General features: G+C 49.4%; 2 protein-coding genes across 2 annotated transcripts in view; both read left to right on the top strand.

Moving 5' to 3' along the window:
• The first annotated feature begins 1,033 nt into the window (after positions 1-1,033).
• On the top strand, positions 1,034-14,320 carry ADIPOR1 (adiponectin receptor 1). Its single transcript, XM_024764077.1, has 8 exons — positions 1,034-1,156; positions 6,805-7,039; positions 8,708-8,824; positions 9,855-10,026; positions 10,473-10,659; positions 11,624-11,811; positions 12,937-13,130; positions 13,476-14,320. The coding sequence occupies exons 2-8, from the start codon at positions 6,899-6,901 to the stop codon at positions 13,602-13,604; spliced, it is 1,128 nt and encodes a 375-aa protein (XP_024619845.1). The 5' UTR covers positions 1,034-1,156; positions 6,805-6,898; the 3' UTR covers positions 13,605-14,320.
• Positions 14,321-18,451: 4,131 nt separating this feature from the next.
• The window catches only part of KLHL12 (kelch like family member 12), a 27,138-nt gene continuing 25,995 nt past the window's right edge, over positions 18,452-19,594 (top strand). The window contains exon 1 of the mRNA XM_024764084.1: positions 18,452-19,380. Within this exon, the coding sequence (XP_024619852.1) occupies positions 19,082-19,380 (299 nt within the window). The 5' untranslated portion in view covers positions 18,452-19,081. The remainder of the gene's footprint in view (positions 19,381-19,594) is intronic.

The raw sequence follows: 19,594 nt of genomic DNA, 5'->3' as shown, positions 1-19,594 counted from the left end.
AGCATCAAACTAAGAGCCTGCATAAATTATCTCGATCCTGACAAAGAGCCCGTGAAACAGCACTATTTTATTTCTGTTTTTCAGACGAGGTACTTATGATGTGGAGCGTTCGGTAACGTGCTCAAGGTGAGAGCCTGGCCAGGGACAGAAGCCTGGGTCTATGTGAGTCCAAGAGCCTGCTACGCTTTTAACCAGCACCAGAATTAATCCCACTGCCTTGAAGCATCCATACAGGATCATACTAAAGTACCTTCTCTCTGCATCTAGAATAGACTGGTCACGTACCAGCCTTGGGAGAAGTGAGAAGTGTCAGTCGCCCAGGCGAGGGCTGCAGCACCCCGCGGTCCCCCTCTGGCCGCAGCGGGAGCCCGGGGCGGAGCAGGAAGTCCCCAGGAAGACCAGTCAGCGCCGCCGCGCTGTTTCTAGCCAGGAGCCAGCCTGCCTCGTGCCTCGCACACGATTGGCCCTCAGTAAATATTTACGGAAGGGAGGGAGGAGCCATGAGGTTGAAAAAGAGAAATTAAGAAGTGCCCATCCTAGAGGACAAGGTGCAGGGTAGGAAATTCGGCATTCCTTCGCAGGGTTCGGTCTAATTCCCTGAAATTCCATCCCCATCACGCGCCCTAGTTTGCAGCTTGGGGGCGTGGTCCCCGCAAGGCCTTGAGAGGTGGTTTTATGATTGGAGCAGAGCGAGGGGGCGGGGCCCGAGCGCAGGAGGCGGGGCCGAGGGGAGAGGACCTGCGACGATTGGAACTTGAGGCACCGCCGAGCCGCGGAGGGGACGGGGGCCGTCAGGAGGGGCGGGGACCGTCAGGAGGGGCGGGGACCCGCGATGGGGAGGCGGGGCCGAGGGAGCGGGCCTGTGATTGGGACTGAGGAAAGATTGTCGGGCTGGAGGGAGCGGGGCCAGATGGAGGGGCGGGTCCCGCTCGGGGCAGGGCTGAGAAGCCGGCCTGTGATTGGGCCTCGCTGAGGCCAAGGGGGCGGAGCGCCCGTGAGGACGGTGACGCTCCCGCGGAGGTGACGCCGTGCGGTTGCGCGCCCCTTCCGGCGCGGGGAGGGCGCAGAAGATTCGGGCCGCTCGGCCAAAGGCCGTCTCCAGCACCGCGGGATGTAGCGCGGGGTCCGCGGCCCCGAGCAGAGTCCGCCGCCTGCCGTAAGTTTCCCGGGGCTCCGCGGCGAGCGGGTGGGAGGGCGGGGGTCGACCGGAGCGCGAGGCCCCCCGGGAGCCTCGGCGTGGGCCTGAGGCGGCAGCCGTGGAGCCGGCTTGCCCGGGCGTCCCGAGGGCTCCGAGGGCCCCGAGACCCCCGCCCGAAGCCGGCCGCGCCTCCGGCCACTCCGCGTCAGGTGTCCACGTTCGTGGCCCCTCCTGTGCGCGCCGCGTCCCCCGCTGCCAACAGCCGCGGTGGCTGCCGTGCCTCCCAGTCGTCGGGGTGAGACGTCCGGATTTGGGCTCCGACTCGGGCCCGCCAGGCCGGAGCTGAGCCTGGTCCCAACGCTGCGCGAGGCCAGCGCGGAGGGGCTGCAGGCCTGGGTCGCGGAACCGCCTCTCGGCGGGGAGTACCCGCCTTTGGTGGCCTGAGGAGCTCCAGGGTTCCTAGACCCTGAGTGTGCGCCCACCTTGATGGGGGAGAAGGGGACGTTGGTGGACAATTTGCCTTTGTTTAAGGTAGTCCCAAAAGCTGCGATGTGAGCAAAATCTAAAGTACGTTAGGGAAAAACGAAATTTCATTCCCTCAGAAATCTCTCATTGATGCCATCCTATGTTTGAGATTTTTGGTCAAGCCTTCGAATTTGAAGAAAATAGGTATGTTTCTCCTCGGTTTCTGGTGCTACATTGGCGAAAGGGAAACTGACAAGGCGAATTTCATTTCCATAGTTTCAGGTGTCAGAGGAGCAACAGGAGGCTTACTAAGTACTTAGCTGGATTAACCAGTTTCCCCCCAGTATGTAGAAGAAAGGCTAGAAAACACAGCAGGGACTATATAGGCCACTGACTTAACTCAAGCGAATGCTATAATGGCTGGTTCTTTTCTGAAATGAAGTGATCGTGGGATCTGTCTCCAGCTTTTCTCTCTTTATAGGGGTTGTGTCACCGGTGATGGAGCAACTGTTGTTCCTTACGTTTTGTAGCATCCATACAGTACTAGGAACTTAGGCAGGGTGGTGTCAAACAGGTTGCAGCATCAGGGTAATAGTTCCCAGCTTGCAGCCACTAAGTTTCTTTATCCCAGGAGTAACTTCTGGGTTACCTTATAGTGGTTGATACTTGGGGAATCAATCTTGTTCCCTGTGAGCAACGTCTTAGGGTTAGACCTCCACAAAACTATACCTAACTTCTGAGTAGAATCTGAAAGCATTCCATGCTCAGTGGCCAAGAAATTACATGATCCCCAGAGGATAAGCAGAAATTTTAAGCAAACACTTTGCCTGCAACTAGGAAGGAAACTCAGACAAGGGCGCAGCCTTAACCCAGTAGGCTCCCCATTGCTAATAGGTAAAGTAGGTAGGCTTTTAGGCTGTCTCCAGTTTCTTAAGTCTGGCCTCATTTTACCTTTCCAAGACTTCCTTATGGAAGGTGGATTATTCACTGCCCTGGGGGCTTTGTTCTTTCAAGCCTGCCTAGGTTCATAGCACTACCCTTCTGGAATGCCTGGATCGCATCTTTACCTATCAAGATCCTTTCTTAAAATCTTCCACCATACCTTTCCTGATTATTCCAACTAAAATTGAGCTTTTCTTCTGAATTCCTCCAGCACTTCATGGCATTTAGCCTTGTAGTGGTTTTAGTAGAAAACAGAAGTTACTGCCTCCTCTTAAAATAGAGGCCAGCAGCCATGCGAAGCCACTAACTGGTCTCTTTGCCTTCTCTGTAGCCTGACAGTGCCACGCGTGTTGTGTATAATCAATGGTATTCGCAGATGGATAAAAGATATTTGCACTTCGTTCTCGGCCCGAAAGTTTTTTCTCTATTTTTCCCTAAGAAATCTCCTTGACTCCTTTACTATAAAGCCACACGGAAAGTCTTTAACGCACTTGCTACAGTCTCCTGTCCCATGTACTTGTGATCATGCCGGTGAACTAAACAGTCATCTTTAAATCCAGAAGCTTTATTAATACTGGTGGGGTATTTTCTGGTGCTGGTACTCCTCAGAGTTGTTACATTTTGTCCTTAATGTCCATTTGTCCCTCATGGCACCCACTGGACTTTGTTACTCTCACTGTACACAAAGTTGATTCCCTTTTCCCGCTCAGAAATGTTGGGGACGTGATTAATGTTCATAAAGTTTTAGCTATCTTGGATTGAAGAGATCCTTGAAAGTGCCCTCTAGGCAAACTGATTCCAAGTGATTGGCTTTTTAGACGTGCGCCTAGTTTGCTTTTGTTTCATCGGGGCTTTCACAGTATAAAGTTATCGCTATAATGTGTAACTATAGTGGCCATATATGTGTAATTTACTTAAAAGCCAGGTATTAAAAACAAGGACTGGTATGAAACGCCTTCATATTCCTGTATACTTCACTTTTTTTCTTTTTGTCATGGCATTTGAAAAGCTTACCTGTCTCTGGGATCAAAAAAAAGAGACCCCTTCTGTTGGGATAGCTTTATCTGGAGAAGAGCTACAAAGAAAGCTACGTTGTGATTTTTCGCTGCAGACTCGAAGTCAGTGACACTGTGATCAAATAGGAAAGCTGAGGCTCCCTTACTGCAATTTGATAGTTTTCAAACATAAGCCTTTGCCTTGACTCATTTACCCCCCAGCAGTGCTATGAAAGCACCTTCCCTAAGAAAGAGAGCAGATAGAGGAGAAGATGGCTGTGTTCTTTGTCTTTACTGCTAGGCTAGCCTTGCTTTAGAACAACGTGAGTCATGTAGGCCTAAGATGGAGCTTACCCATGGAACCTCTGAGCGCCCAGGGACCCCAGATTAAAAACTCCTAGAAGAAGTTTTGTGCCTTTGACTCCAGGGAGGGAGTGTGCTATAGCCTGGAAAACTTGGGAACTGGTTCACAAAATAAATGTCTCCAAAAGTGTGAGGGAAATAAACTTACCAGTAAATGCTGGCAGTTAAGAATCAGTCCTTTCCCTAGTTTGGCACCAGATGATCTTATTTATAGGAGCACAAGCACCTTCCCGCCTCCACAGCTTTATTCTCTAGTGTCATAGGGTTATCCAGCTGGAAAGCTTAGTGGTAAAGATTTATCAGCGTGAATTGAAGAAATCCCATCAAAAATGCACTCAGTGCAGTCTGGCCCAATTATAATTGCTATATTGGGTGTGGCGAGTTTGAGGGAAAATGTGTTTCCTCTAAAATAGGTAAGGATAGGAAAGCTAGTAGAAAGCTGAAGTACCTTCGGCTCTCCTGAGGTTCCCAGAGTCAGTCTTAACACTTTAGGGTCGGAGGCTGGTGGTATATAGTAGAAACTGAAACGCTTGCTTGCAGTTCATTCCCAGCTGTTTGTGAGTGACCCACGCTGTCAAGTGATATTCTCAGGTCCTAGCATTCATCATTGGCTTTTCTTTCTTGCCACACCTCCGACCCCTCTCTCTCCCTTTCCTGTCCCTGTGTTGTTGCAGTTTAGAAGACCCAGCTGGACAGTGGACTTTGCTCACTGTGGTGACATGACAGCACTCAAAGTAACTGAACTTAGTGTGTGGCCATCCTAGTTTAGGGGTTCTCCGTCCACTGTCCTCCTGGAGCAGTGCAGTTGTATCACTGGTTTTGTACATATCACAGATTACCTTATGCCATCTGATTACAGGCTCTTCCAAGACAATGACTTAACTTGTTCAACTTTGTATTTTGCACAGTACCTTAAAGTGCCTTAGGGTGCTGGCCCTAAATACATTTGTTAAGTATTCAGTGAATGTGTTGGCTTACTCTGGGGAGAGGGACAGGAGGAAGCCCTACAAGCACAATTCCATAAACCCCTAGCTAGCAACAGAAGCTAATAGGTCGTATGCTTCTTGCTGGAATGCTGCCTCATTCATTCATTCATTCATTCATTTTGAAATACGTGTTCTGACCAAGATCAGGGATATGTATACATTTGTGACCCATGTAGTGTTGTATCCCAGAACCCGAGAATATCTGTATCTATATATCTGGCTTAAGCCTTAGTGGCCACCCCTCAAATACTGGCAGCAGTATTCTAGAATAGCTGAGTATATTCCCCTTTTCAGACTTCTCCAAGATGCCCAAAGCTATTTATGTTTTTGCTCCAGTATAAATTATTTCTTATTTAAGCTGTTTATTCAGTAGTACTTCACTTTGAGGACATATGTTTTGTGGTCAGCTTATTGAGAAAGATTTCCCAGTGTTTCTGCTTACGTGGGTTGCCTATCTCTTGAGGTTTCAGAGGCCTCCAATTTCCTGTTCTCCTTGGGCTCAGTTGTTGGCTATGACTATGGGCTGGCGTCTCTCTTGTCAGAGTCTTGCACGTTTGGAGGAAGAGGAACTGCCTGTGTGTTGACACCGAAGACAGGTCTGCGTGCACTGAGTTATGGGCGTCTGTTCTCTTGAACCAGCTCTGCCAGTAGCTTTCAGCTGTGCTTGTGTGTTGAGAGTAGCATGACTGTTTTCAAGCTTGAGGATTGCCCTCACCTGACTGCATATATCGCACGATAATCCCTGAGAAGGAATTGAGATCACTGTTGGGTAAACAAAGAACTGGTACACGATGCCAAAGGTGGATGTCTGTGAACAGCCACCGGGGACGGACACGGTGCGCAGGGCTGTGCTGACTGCCCAGAGGAAAGGTGTGGGTTGCCCGAGCTTCCGTTTCCTCCCCGTCATGCAGCTCGCCCCGAGTGCAGGTGTTGCCTGGCCCTCTTTGCACTGCCCTGTGCTTTTCGGGGCTCAGGTGACCCCAGTGCAAGAAAATGTGGATATTCTGGCTCCTCCTGCTGCGAGCAGGAAACGCCTTTGTTGCGGGGCTGGAAATCTTGGGGCACTTTTCCCCTCCTTTCCCTACGCCTTCATCTCCCTGGGACCTGATTAAAGACTACTTCCTTACAGGATCTATGTGCATGTCTCAGGTCTCTGAAAAACTCGTCTGAGTGGGGCATAGGTCATTAGCTATGGCTACTGGGACAACTCGCTGAGCCGGTTGTTTGGTGGCAGAGGGCAAGGCTGGGCTGCCTCCTGCCTTCAGCCTCTCACATCCAGGCAAGTTATTGCTGCTGTGAGGGGCGGCTGTGTGGAAAGCTTGCTGTCCAGGTGTCGAACCCGGGCTGTGATCCTATAAGAGAAGTAGTAGACCTGGCAGAGAAACTAACCACTGGGCACCTAGCCCACAGCCGAGTTCCTTTTGTGTGCGAGGCACACGTGTCAGCATTCGTAGGTAAGGCCCACCGAGTTCAGTCGGCAGTTAGCTCATGTCTAAGCCGGGGGCCTCGCAGCGGTCACAGCAGGTGTCGGCCTCCTCGTCTGCCTCCTGAGTCTCAGGGCCGGGACTTTGTAGGGCAGACTAGCTCTGGGGCTGGTGGGCTAAACTCCGCTCCGTGCGCGTGGGAGGGACTTGCGGGTGGGTAGCTGTTCTTCTGTGGTGACCATTTGGTGCAAAAAACAAATCCTTTGGAGGCAAGCAACTAGGTTTTCAGCCTTATCTTTAAGATTAGTGAGGTTCCAAGTAAAGGGTGATAGTTAAGAGGAGAACAAAAGCACTTAACTGGCCTCTAGGACTGGAGGGGCTGTGAGTCCAGGGGCTGTGTCTTAGTCCCTGTGTATTGCCTCGTAGAAATGAGATGTAAGAGGAATAAATTGTCGACACCCTTCGTGTTTGGTGTTTGTGTTTGCTTTCAGTGTCTTCCATCACAAGGAACTCTCTGCCCCCTGGGGCCGAGAGACCCCACCCTTTCCCCAAGCTGAAGCCGCAGAGCATTGAGGTACCAGCCAGATGTCTTCTCACAAAGGACCTGTGGTGGCCCAGGGCAGTGGGGCCCCTGCCGGGAACAGGGAGGCGGACACAGTGGAGCTGGCTGAGCTGGGCCCCCTGCTAGAGGAGCAGGGCAAGCGGGGCGTCGCCAGCCCAACCAAAGTAAGTTGTCCCCCCAGGGCCCGCCTCTCCCCTTAGGCCTGTTGGTCTCCCAAAGGGACTGTCCCTACCCCAGTCCTCATCACGCTGTAGTGTAGCTCTTTTTATCTGTTTTTCCCACTAAGCAGTTGCTTATACCCCAGTGCTTAGCACAAGACCTGAAATCCTGCAAGTGGCCAGTGCCTGTCTGTGGTTGAAGTAAGGAAGCAGTCAGGCAAGATTAGGCTGGGCTTCGTATAATGAACAAACAAAAACCCCTGTAGCGAGTGAAGTAAGCCAGAAAGAGAAAAACAAATACCGTATGCTAACACATATATATGGAACCTAAAAGAAATGGTTCTGAAGAACCTAGGGGCAGGACAGGAATAAAGACGCAGACGTAGAGAATGGACTTGAGGACACCGAGAGGGGGAAGGGGAAGCTGAGACGAAGTGAGAGAGTGGCTTGGACATATATACACTACCAAATGTAAAATAGAAAGCTAGTGGGAAGCAGCCACATAGCACAGGGAGATCAGCTCGGTGCTTTGTGACCACCTAAAGAGGGGGGATAGGGAGGGGGGTAGGGAGATGCAAGAGGGAGGAGATATGGGGATGTATGTATATGTATAGCTGATTCACTTTGTTATACAGCAGAAGCGAACACAACAGTGTAAAGCAGTTATACTCCAATAAAGATGTTTTAAAAAAGCCAACATGTAGCTTTGACAAGGTAGAAGTCTCTCTCGTAGAGAGAGAGTTCTTGGAAGTAGCCGCCACAGGCTGGTATGGACGCTGCACCCGGGAGGCACCTGTCCTGCTCTTCCATCTCATTCTTACTGTGTCACCGAGGGGCGGGGCTGGGGGAGCAGGGCCCACCCTTCCTGAAAGCACCTGGCAGCGCTTCATGCACATCGGTATGGTCTTTTCATTTTGCCTGAGCAAAATTGCAGTAGCATTGCCACCCTGAGTGAAACCAAGGACTCCGTTACGGAGGGGGAGAGGGGTCTGCATCAGTCTGTGTCGCGAAATCTAAGAGGAAGCATCGCAGGGGAAAGAACAGTGGGAGGAGGAGCTGCTGTCCGCACACGGCCCGGAGCCTCTCCTTGGGAGGCGAGGGCTGTCGGGCTGCACACTGTGTGTCAGGCTTCTGTGCAGCTCGGGAGGGCCTGCAGCTTCTTTCGCGGAACCAGTTCTGAGGCCCTGCTTCTCCTGGGAGCTGCTGTGGATGCAGAGTTTCAGTCGCCGTGGCATCCCCAGAGCCAGTGAACAGAGAACTGCACAGATTTAAATTGTTAGGGGAATCTCTGAAACTCCGTCTTTTTCATTCTTTTGAGCATTCAGTGATCTGGAAGAGAGAAATATTCGGGAAAATGGGGCAAGTTCAGAACCGCTGTGTTAGCGATAAGGGTGGGATCTTGGGACTTGCAGAGCATGTAGGCCTGGTGCACTAGTCCCGTGTGCCTCGGGTGCCAGTCTCCATCCGTCTGTACCCCATGTGCTGCGTTGGGCTTTCGCTGCAGCATTTACAGAGTTGTAAACTCGTGCACTGTCATGCCGTAGGAGAAAAGGCCACAAGGCCGGTGTGTGGGAGAGAGGCTGGGCAGAGAGCAGTGAGTTGGGGTTTCTCTGGATCGCTCACTCTGGACTAGGGAACTCCTGGGGTGTGTGTGTGTTTCCTTCGTTCCTGCAGGCCGAAGAAGAGCGGGCACGCGCAGTGCCTCAGGAAGAGGAGGAGGAGGTGCGGGTGCTAACGCTGCCCCTGCAAGCCCACCATGCCATGGAGAAGATGGAGGAGTTTGTGTACAAGGTCCTGTCCTGGAAGGGGGAGGGCAGGCTCACCTGGGCTCCCCGCACCTGGCGGGCACGCTCTGGGGGGAAGAGCTTTCGCTCCTGTGCGTGGGCTTGCTTTCCTTTACGGTGAAGTAAATCAAGGGGAATCTGGCTAAATTTTTACCGCCTACTCTGTTGGCGTTGCTCAGAATATATTCTAAAACAGGAGTTCTTACCTGTTTTTGCTCAGTCCCTTTGGCAGTCATCAAAATGTTAGAATGTGATATAGTAACACGGCACCTTTATTGATACATTAGCTATGCATGACAAGCATGACAAGCTATAATGTATTTTATTAGAATTTATCATTTCTAAGTGGTAATCAGTAGAAACAATATTTTGATATCTGCAAAACTAGTGTATGAAAATATCTGTGATTTCTATTGGTGACAGAGTCACAAATTCTAATACTAGACTTGCTCACACTTACAACTGAGGGAAATGTTAAATTTAGTTAGAAGTGATTGAAAATAAAAATTTTTTTCCATCCAAATTTCCAACACTGTCCATTGTCCATACGTCCCAGGTTAAGAAGCCCTGCTTTGAAAAGTCATAGGCTCAACCCAGTGAGAACGTAGTATCTAAAGGGGGGAAAGGATGGACAGGCGGCCACCAGAGTCTCCGGGGGCAGAGGGCAGAGGGGTAAATGTATATTTTTAAAACCATATATATAATTTCTATTTCCTTGTTTTCATTCACTACATCTACTGAATTTTAAAACTCAAGTAGCTGAAGGGAGGTCCTGCCATATTCTCTTTAAAGACTGAGAAACACTTATCTACTTACCTAAGCGTATCCAGGTGAACTATCGTGACACGGAACAAAGCCATTCACGAGCCGTCGGTCCTGGGGCGGCCTCGCTCGTGCTGTGTCTTGGCTTCTCTGGCCTCAGGCCGGCCCCACCGTTCCCTGGGCCCCTCTGGAGCCAGGCTGACGCTCTCCTTCACCCCTTGTCCTTGGGTTGGCTCGCGTCCTCGGGGCCCCGCTCAGAGAGTGTGTGGTTGCAGGTCTGGGAGGGGCGCTGGAGGGTCATCCCGTACGACGTGCTCCCCGACTGGCTGCAGGACAACGACTACCTGTTGCACGGCCACAGGCCGCCCATGCCCTCCTTCCGCGCCTGCTTCCAGAGCATCTTCCGCATCCACACGGAGACCGGCAACATCTGGACCCACCTGCTTGGTGAGTGGTGTGGGTGGAGGATCGGACGTTTTGTCTCCTTAAACGCCAGCACTTGTACAGCCTTTGTCCATGGGAAGGAAAAGCAACGTTGTTGCGACAGTTTGACAGCTGGCATCGTGCCTTTAAACTACCAGTGAGCTTGCTGGGCCCTTTGTCGCTGGTCTGTAAGGCGGGGGTGGGGGGGCCTAGAAGCGGACGAGATGACGTCCTCTGTGGTCAGAACCATCCCCGGTGCAGGCAGCTCCTCCCATTTCACAGTCCCCGCGGTAGAAACAAAACGCCAGCATTTCAGAGGATGCTCTTTCTGTCTGGGTTTGCGTGACGGGTGCCGTTTTCTCCGGAAGCTGTCGACTGCGGTGCCCACAGCTCAGCCTGTAGCTTGAGTGCTGGCTTAAATCATCACACGTTCCCTTTTTCCTCAGGCCTCTTTTCTCTCCGTCCTGTAGGTTTTGTGCTGTTTCTCTTTCTGGGAATCCTGACCATGCTGAGACCAAACATGTACTTCATGGCCCCCCTTCAGGAGAAGGTGGTGTTCGGGATGTTCTTCCTGGGCGCGGTGCTCTGCCTCAGCTTCTCCTGGCTCTTTCACACCGTCTATTGTCACTCAGAGAAGGTCTCTCGGACCTTTTCCAAGTGAGTGAGAAGAACGTCGGTAGGGACACCTTGTGATCCAGGTGCTGGCAGGGTCCTGGAAACTCCAGCAACTCCTAAAGATTCCCTGATGTGCCAGAGGAAGGCCTTTCTGTTTTGCGGGTATAAGAGGATCAGGAAACTTTTCTCAAGTCCTTCATGAGAAGTTTCACTGCAGCCTCCTCAACAGATGGAGCCCAGTTGTGGGTATATTTTCTCCCTGTGCAGTGCTGCCCTTTGTGAAACTTGGGGTACCAGTGGGCTGCTCTCTCGGACCGAGTACCCAGTCCTGTCCTACCTTCCTGGTGGCCCAAGCCGTTCAGGGCGTGGCAAAGTTTCTGTGCTCCGTCCTGCTGAAGCTCCAACCCACTGGTCCAGTGAAGCTTATCTTTGCTGCCCACATACTGCTGGAAGCCCCAGATGTCCATCCTCTAAGGCTCTCCTTATTCCCCAGTTCTGAGCCTGGAGTTCTGTTTGTTTGCTTTTTTTGTTGGTGGTGGTGGTGGTTTTGGAGGTGATGGTGAGTTATTTTGTTTTTCTCAGTAACACCAGTAACAAGAATACATTTTTATCTTTAAGAAGTCGACTAAAACAGAACAGTACACCTTAATAATACTCCCAATTTAAGGGTTTTGTTTTTAGAGCTCAACCTCTCAGAACTGGGGAGTACTCAGAGCCCTTCCTGCGTGGAAGCTGGAGACTGGCTGGAATATGGTGGAATTCCTGAATTTAAGTATCCGTGAGGGGGATGTAGCTGTTCACAGCCAGGGGAAAGGGATACAGTTCAGACTTTTCCACTGCAAAATAGAAGTGCTTGACCTCATGGGGTTTTGATTCGGGATACAGGACAGATCGTATGGGCAGTGAGGGGCTGGGGGCGGTCACGTCTGAGAGCCGCTGGCGAACAGAAAGCCCTGGGAGCTCTTCACTCCTCCCACCACTCCGCTCATTCTGTGGCTGTTTTCAGGCTGGACTACTCAGGGATCGCCCTACTCATCATGGGAAGCTTCGTGCCCTGGCTCTACTACTCCTTCTACTGCTCCCCGCAGCCGCGGCTCATCTACCTCTCCAGCGTCTGTGTCCTGGGCATCTCTGCCATCATTGTGGCCCAGTGGGACCGGTTTGCCACTCCTAAGCACCGGCAGACGAGAGCAGGTGGGTCGGGAGACAGAGCGGAAACCTCATAGGTGTTTGGACCTTGAGCCCAAGGGGGTCAGCCCTGGGCCCCGACCTGTGTTTGTTTAGAACTTTCTAAACAGCGTGCATTTTCAAAGCTCAGTTCTCCCCCAGGTTTCACACTATTTCAGTAAAATGTTAATAGGACAGATAATTACCAACCTGGTCAATGAGCTACAAGTATAGAAATGGCTGCTCTTATATTTGGTTTGAGGAAGTTAAAAAATGTACAAAGCAGTCATTTTAGTAACCTGAGGGTCGCTGAGCTCCAACCAAGGGGCTAAAATTAAACCACCCAAAGTTATTTTACTAAGGAATGGAAGGCTTGGCTTGGTAAGTAAAATACTTTGGGCGTAAACACTGTCACCAAGTAACATGATGGCTGTGAGCATAAACATCTCCCTGTTGTCTCATCCAGACTCAAGCTTTATTACTCGCAGCAACACATCGATTAGCACTAGTCTTCGGTCCCTTTAGACTTAACATCTGCTGTGTTTTAACCTTCATTTAAAATAATTAAGTATTCATCAAGTGCCGACCACGTGCCAGACTGATGCTTTACCGAGGCCGTCTGCAGAAACGGAGAGGCAGTCCCTGCCCTGCAGTTGCATGTACGGCCATGGTGTTGAGCCGGCGCCCATTCTGTCCGTCCGTTTACTTACTTTGTGTCCAGTGGCCACTGACGACTTCCAGTCTGGGTCTCTCTGTCTCCTCAGGAGGTCAGGGTCCTGACCTTAATGGGAAACCTGTCTTGCTCCTCCCTGGCTGGCAAACTACCTGAGGCCTCACCATGTCGGTTCTGTACCCAAGGCAGCCATCAGGAAGTTCTGACCTACATGGTCTCCTCGGCTGCTTCACGGGTAGTGAAGAATGTGAGACGTTTGTTCTTGGCGCTCCTTAGGAGGGAATAGCTGTATCAGCATCTACACAGCCTTATTCCCATTCTGAATGTTAAAGAAGTGTCTGCTGAGTGTTCTCCTTCTTGCGCTAAATTTCCAATAAACATGTACTGTTCATCAGAAAGTAGCTCATCAGAGTGAGACAGCAGTGCCTTCCAAGTGGTACTGTTTCCATGCCTGACGCTCTTGTGTCTGCTTTGTTCAGGGGTGTTCCTGGGGCTTGGCTTGAGCGGCGTCGTGCCCACCATGCACTTTACAATCGCGGAGGGCTTTGTCAAGGCCACCACGGTGGGCCAGATGGGCTGGTTCTTCCTCATGGCTGTGATGTACATCACCGGAGCCGGCCTTTATGCCGCGCGGATTCCTGAGCGCTTCTTCCCTGGAAAATTCGACATATGGGTAAGAAACGACACTTCAGTGGGGCCTGTGGTGGTGAGACCGGCCCACAGGTAGAGCTCGGAGTCAGAGGCAGTGAGAGACATGGGTCAGGTAGTGTCTGGGGGTGCACACGAGTTCCTACATGCATGTCCATGCATGTAGGTGGGAGAATGGCGGGGAGGGGAGTGACCGATAGTAACATTTTGGCGTATCCCTGACAGGGCTTAAAATTTTTTTTCTCCAACAAATCTATCACTTTTATGACGTAAAAAACTTTAGGGAGGAACGAGGAGAGGCGAGTGCCTTCTCCACTGCCTCCAGCCTTCCGTGCCGTCACCCTGAGGCCCCTCTCTTGTGTCCCTGCAGTTCCAGTCTCATCAGATCTTCCACGTCCTGGTGGTGGCAGCCGCCTTCGTCCACTTCTACGGGGTCTCCAACCTTCAGGAGTTCCGATACGGCCTGGAAGGGGGCTGTACTGACGACTCCCTCCTCTGAGCCGCCCCGCAAGGGCACAGCAGGAACTTCCCAAGTGCTTTTAAAATAACTTCTTTGCTGAAGTGAGAGGAAGAGTCTGAGTTGTCTTGTTTCTAGAAGAAACCTCTTAGAGAATTCAGAACCAATCGAGCTTCAGCCCACTTCACACTCACTGGGCAATAAACTCTCCATTCCCTCGCTGAGAGCAGTGGGGATGGGCAGACATGGCCGCACGCCCCTCGGTAAGGCGACTACTGTCCCCTCACAGAGATGGGGCTGTGAAGCTCACGTTGAGAGTTTACCCCTCCTCCAACCGTTCTGGGGAAAAATGATGGACTGGGACTCTTCAGAAATTCTGTTTCTGGAAGAAACTGTCCCTCCCTCACCCCTGTCTTGACTTTGTAACCTGGCTTATAACAGGCCATCCGTTTTTGTAGCACACTTTTGAGAAACAGTTACAACCTCGTCCATCTTTCTAGGGCCTGGACTTGCTCACACAGCAGGAAGAGCAAAGCCACCAACTTTTACACAGCCGGCTAATCATGGAAGTGTGTCCAGGCTTCAAATAACTTGAGTTTTAATGTTTTCTTGGCAGAGTAATGTAAAATTAAAGTGGGGAAAGATATTTAATATTTAATACTAAGCTTTAAAAAGAAACCTGCTATCATTGCTATGTATCTTGATGCAAAGACTATGATGATAATAAAAGAGTACAGAAGACACTTGGCATTCAAAGATTTAACATGTGTGGTCTCAGCTATTTGCAAAGGATTAAGTCCAAAGGATTAAAACCAGTAAAATCATTGCAGATTCTGCAGAGGCACGAATCTGAATCATAGGTATTGACAGGCTGGCGTGTGCGGGCCAGCGAATGAGCCTAACTGAACTCCTAGCACGTGCTGCTCCAGGCCACTTTACGTGTCTCCACTTAGCGCACAGACATTTCCTGGAGAAGTTGGTGTCATGCTGCAGTAGAGTTCAGTAATTAGAAGATGCCGGGCTTCCCTGGTGGCGCAGTGGTTGAGAATCTGCCTGCTAATGCAGGGGACACAGGTTCGAGCCCTGGTCTGGGAAGATCCCGCATGCTGTGGAGCAACTAGGCCCGTGAGCCGCAACTACTGAGCCTGCGCGTCTGGAGCCTATGCTCCACAACAAGAGAGGCCGCGATAGTGAGAGGCCCGCGCACCGCCATGAAGAGTGGCCCCCGCTCACCACAACTAGAGAAAGCCCTCGCACAGAAACAAAGACCCAACACAGCCATAAATAAATAAAATTAAAAAAAAAAAAGGAAGATACCTGCCTTGTGAACATCAAAGGTCTACTACATGATATTTATACTCTAGACTTTAGTTCTTTTAAAACTGCCCTGATTAAGGTCTCTTCAAGAGGTTATTCCATGCCTTTTTGTGCCTTTGCAAATTTTCCCCAGCCTGACAACGAGTTCTGTTCATTGGATGCAAAAGGCCTGCAGTAGTCACTTCTGAGCTAATGTAGGCATTGGACGGGAATCTTTTTTTTTTTTTTAATTTAATTTCTGGCTACGCCGGTCTTAGTTGCAGCACGAGGGATCTTCGTTGCAGCATGCAGACTTCTTAGTTGCAGCATGTGGGCTCTTAGTTGCATCATGTATGCGGGATCTAGTTCCCTGACTAGGGATCGAACCCGGGCCCCTTGCATTGAGAGCGCGGAGTCTTACCCACTGGACCACCAGGGAAGTCCCCAGATGGGAATCTTCTTGAGTTACAGAGTTGGGTTCACTTTAAGGGTCAAGTCTGTACAACTAGGAGAACAAGTGATCCTTTTAAAACTAATCCAACTAGGCCAACAAATCTCTACCTCCGGTGGTAATCAGGGAAATGTAAATTAAAACCAAACTGATACACCATTTTACTCCTACCAGATTGGCACAAATTAAAAGTTCTAAGACTGAGTGTTGGTATGGATGTGAAGCTGACCAGATGCTGCTGGTGGAACCGTAGGACCACTTTGGACATGGTGGAGTATACATGTTATAACATTCAAACATTACATGAAACAATACAATGTGAGATGCATCTGATATCTATCCTGGGTTACTTCATTTAAAAAATGGTGATTCTGGGGTTTCCCTGGTGGCACAGTGGTTGAGAATCCGCCTGCCAACACAGGGTACACGGGTTCGAGCCCTGGTCTGGGAAGATCCCAGGTGCCGCAGAGCAACTAAGCCTGTGTGCCACAACTACTGAGCCTGCGCTCTAGAGCCCACGAGCCACAACTACTGAGCCCGAGAGCCACAACTACTGAAGCCCGCGCACCTAGAGCCCGTGCTCCGCAACAAGAGAGGCCACCGCAGTGAGAAGCCCGTGCACCACAATGAAGAGTGGCCCCCGCTCGCCGCAACTGAAGAAAGCCCGTGCACAGCGACACAGCCAAAAATAAATTTTTTTTAAATGCTGGTTCTGACGCACTAAGTTTCATAACTCATTAATGGGTCACAACTCACATTCTGAAAAACATTACCCTTGAGAAACTTAGCTTGTACTAACAGATTCATTGTAGCTTTGCCTTGTAGCAACATACTGCAGACAAGCCAACCGTCCAGAACTTTGAGTGGAAAAATAAATCTTGGTTTATTCTTATGATGAAACACTATTTAGCAGTGAGAGCTAGTTACAGTGATGACAACATGGTTGAATCTCAAGATTCGGAGCAGGGAGCGGGGCTGCTTGGAGTAATATATCTGGTGTGATTGCACTGATGTACTGTTCAGAAATGTGCAAAGTTAATGATAGCTTAAGGGTATAAACATGGTAAATACTTTAAAAAAGGAAATGTTAATTCAGAAAAATGGTTACCTCTGAAGGGGAAAGGACAGGGTAACATACTGGATATTTCTAAAGTAAAGCTTATATTTATTAAAGTGGAGGTGCATACCTGGGTATTCTTTATACTGTGATCACTTTTTCTTGCATATATAATAAGTATATCTGTTTAATACAGAACATTTTTAAGTTTGAAAAAGTACTTAGGGGGCTGATAGTAGAAGTCTCAAACTGCTGGCCTGCAGGCCGCAAACATTCACAAACGTGACCTGTTTGGAAACAGTCAACCTCGGACCGATAGCGGCTGTGTCTTTACAGAGGGCTGCACTCTCAGGTTCATCCTCGGCCCCGCCCAGCGGTGTGGTCACCTGCTTGGCCCCCAGAGGCATCTGAGTTTGCAACCACCAGTACAGAAAGAACTGGAAGGAAACGGACCACATCTGGTCCAACTCCATCCATGTTGTACTTGAGGAAATACGAGACCCCCAGCAATTGGTGAGACCCCATGTGTGTGTGCTTCATCATCTTCCAGTAGACAGGACCAGGGAAACAGTCTGAGCGAGACATCTTCTTTGATGTCTTGAGCATCTTCTTTGTACTTTTCATGTTATTTTATGTCTTTATTTTTAACCCTGTTAAGTAGGTGGTATTATCCCATTCCACAGATGAAGAAATTAAGGCCCCAAAAGACCAAAACTTTTTCACAAGATGACAGGATTGCAGTATCTGAATCCAGATCATTCTGACTTAAACCCCAGATTCTAAAGCCTCAGATCATTTAAAAATCCTGATTTCACTATCCCTTATATTTACCAAAACTGCTAACTAGCATCAGGTGAATATTACCTTCTTTCTCTAACTGCATGCTATGGTTCATGCACTTCCTAAATACTTGTTGAGGACCTGCGGTGTGCTAGGCAATAGAGGAGAAAAGTAAGTGATGACAGAAACATTGATAAGTTTTGATTAAAGAGAGGCCAAGAATAAAAGCTAAGAATCTGACTCTATCCTCTTCCTATCAATAAGTAAACAATCAGAGAAGAGACTAATCTGTAGCTATAGAACATCTATTGTCTTGCAATCTAAGAAAGGTTCAGCACCTTCGGAGAAGTTTGGGAGAAGTCCTTGATGTAAAAGCGGCTCACAGAGGAGTCCCATCTCCCCCAGAAAGTGCCTTCCTTAGTATCTGTGTTATCACTGGTCAGGGGCAGGAACCAGCCCTTGGGAGGCATGAGGTAGGCCTGGGTGCAAATTCACGATGAATTTCAAAGCAGCAGCTGGGTCCCTGCTGTGATTACATTCAGTAATTAAGAGGCGCATTCTCATTTCTGCCATACTCTGGTGGCACAAAAATGCAATGCACTCTGCCTAGCTGGTTTAGAGATTTGAGCTATATTCTACGTACTTGATCTAGAGTTCCACAGCACATCCCCGTTTTCCCTTACTGAAACCCTTCAGTAGCTGTAAACACCCAGAGTCATCCCTGGAGTCCAAATAAAAAGGCAGGGCAATGTGTGGAACCTGGGTGATTTGACTCACCTCATGCAGACACAGCCCTCCAACAACGGACTTAAGAAACTCAGAATCACTCTGGGCTGTAGCGTACTGAGTCAGATGTCCAAACGACTAGAAATATTCTCACTTGAGGACCGTGTTCCCACAACTTAAGCACTCAGAACATGCTAGGGCTGTACTGTACCCTTGAAGAAAACAGAAGCCTGAACTAGTTCCCACAGTGTGCTGGCTTTCTTGCTAGCAGTTTCTCCATCTTTTACTCTCAGGACAAGGAGTGCGCATATTCTAAACAAAGCTTCTTTTATTAAGTTCCTTCTCATATTTGGAAAAACTCAGTTTAGCAGCCAGGAATTAGGCAATATCATTAAAGCATCTGGGTGCTATTCTGCAACCAGAAAACAAGAGATTATTTTTATTTAAATTATACATATTTTTAGTTCACATGATGCAAAATTCAAAAGGCATAAAAATATACGGAGGAAAAAATCTCCCTCCCACCCTGTCTCCCAACCAACCAGTTCCTCTCTCCAAAGAAACTAATGTTACTACTCTATTTTGTATTATTCAAAATGCAATTTTTATACATATACAGGCAAGTACGACTATTTATATTTCCCCAACCCTTCTACACAACTAATAGCCAAGTATGCACACTTTTCTCAACTTCATGGTATTGAACTGTATCGATGTACTATACGTTACTGAACCAGTCCCCTACTAATGGGCGTTAAACTTGTTTTCAATACGATCTACAAACAACCTTGCACACACATCATTTTACATGTGTGTGAATGTATACACAGGATAGATTTATTAAAATCGCTGTTAAAGGATATCTGCATTCATCATTTTGGTGAACTTTTCCAAAATGCCCCCCATAAAACTTGTACCAATCCTGCACTCACAATATGTAAATCAGAGAATTTTAGATCAGAGATACGATATGAGAGATGGAAACACTACGTAAAATTAGACTGCTACCCACTTGGCTATAGTTTTATTATCCCTAAAGAATCAGAGGCCCCACAGAGGAAAACAGTACAAACACAACTGGTTTGGACCTTCACATGAACTGAATCAAGGAACCTCATTCCCTTCTGAGCTACTGAGATAAGTGTGCCGAAATCAGTGAGAAGCTCCGCATCCAAGAGCTGTGAAAGGCAGCAGAAGCGGAATAGGGAGATGAGGACTCCTGGGACTTCGAAGAAGATCCTTCGCAATCTCCCTCGCAGGGTGCAGCTTCTACAGACCGCAAGTTCCTTCCACTTAACTGTCTCGGAGTGCAGAAGCAGAGGAGAACCACCCAGTGGTGATGACAGGCCCGACTGTGATGCAGAGAACGCTGAAGTCCATGGTCGAAGGACTCAGAGGATTCTCACCACAGCGATGGTCGGCCCGAAAAGGCCATTGTGGACAATGGAAGTGAAGAAATTGGAAGCCTCCGTGGGTTTTCTCGATGTAAGAGGGCTCCTGAATACCTGTCATGTGAAACACGCCCTGCAGTCAGCCCCTTAGCTTAGAAATCTCTGGAATCCTCTCAGTCCGCCGCGCCTCGCGGCCCTGGGGAACATCGTCTCAGCCGGTCACCTGGCTGGCACCCAGGCCCTCGCGCCCGAACCCCCCTCCGCCCCCAGTTCCCCGCCCCCAGTCACCCAAACCCTCCTCCCAGCTTTCTCCAGGCTCCCAGAAGCCGGC

The sequence above is a fragment of the Neophocaena asiaeorientalis genome, unplaced genomic scaffold (genome assembly GCF_003031525.2).
Source record: "Neophocaena asiaeorientalis asiaeorientalis breed wild unplaced genomic scaffold, Neophocaena_asiaeorientalis_V1.1 scaffold1403, whole genome shotgun sequence".
NCBI lineage: Eukaryota > Metazoa > Chordata > Mammalia > Artiodactyla > Phocoenidae > Neophocaena > Neophocaena asiaeorientalis.
This window is presented reverse-complemented; position numbering and strand designations above follow the sequence as displayed.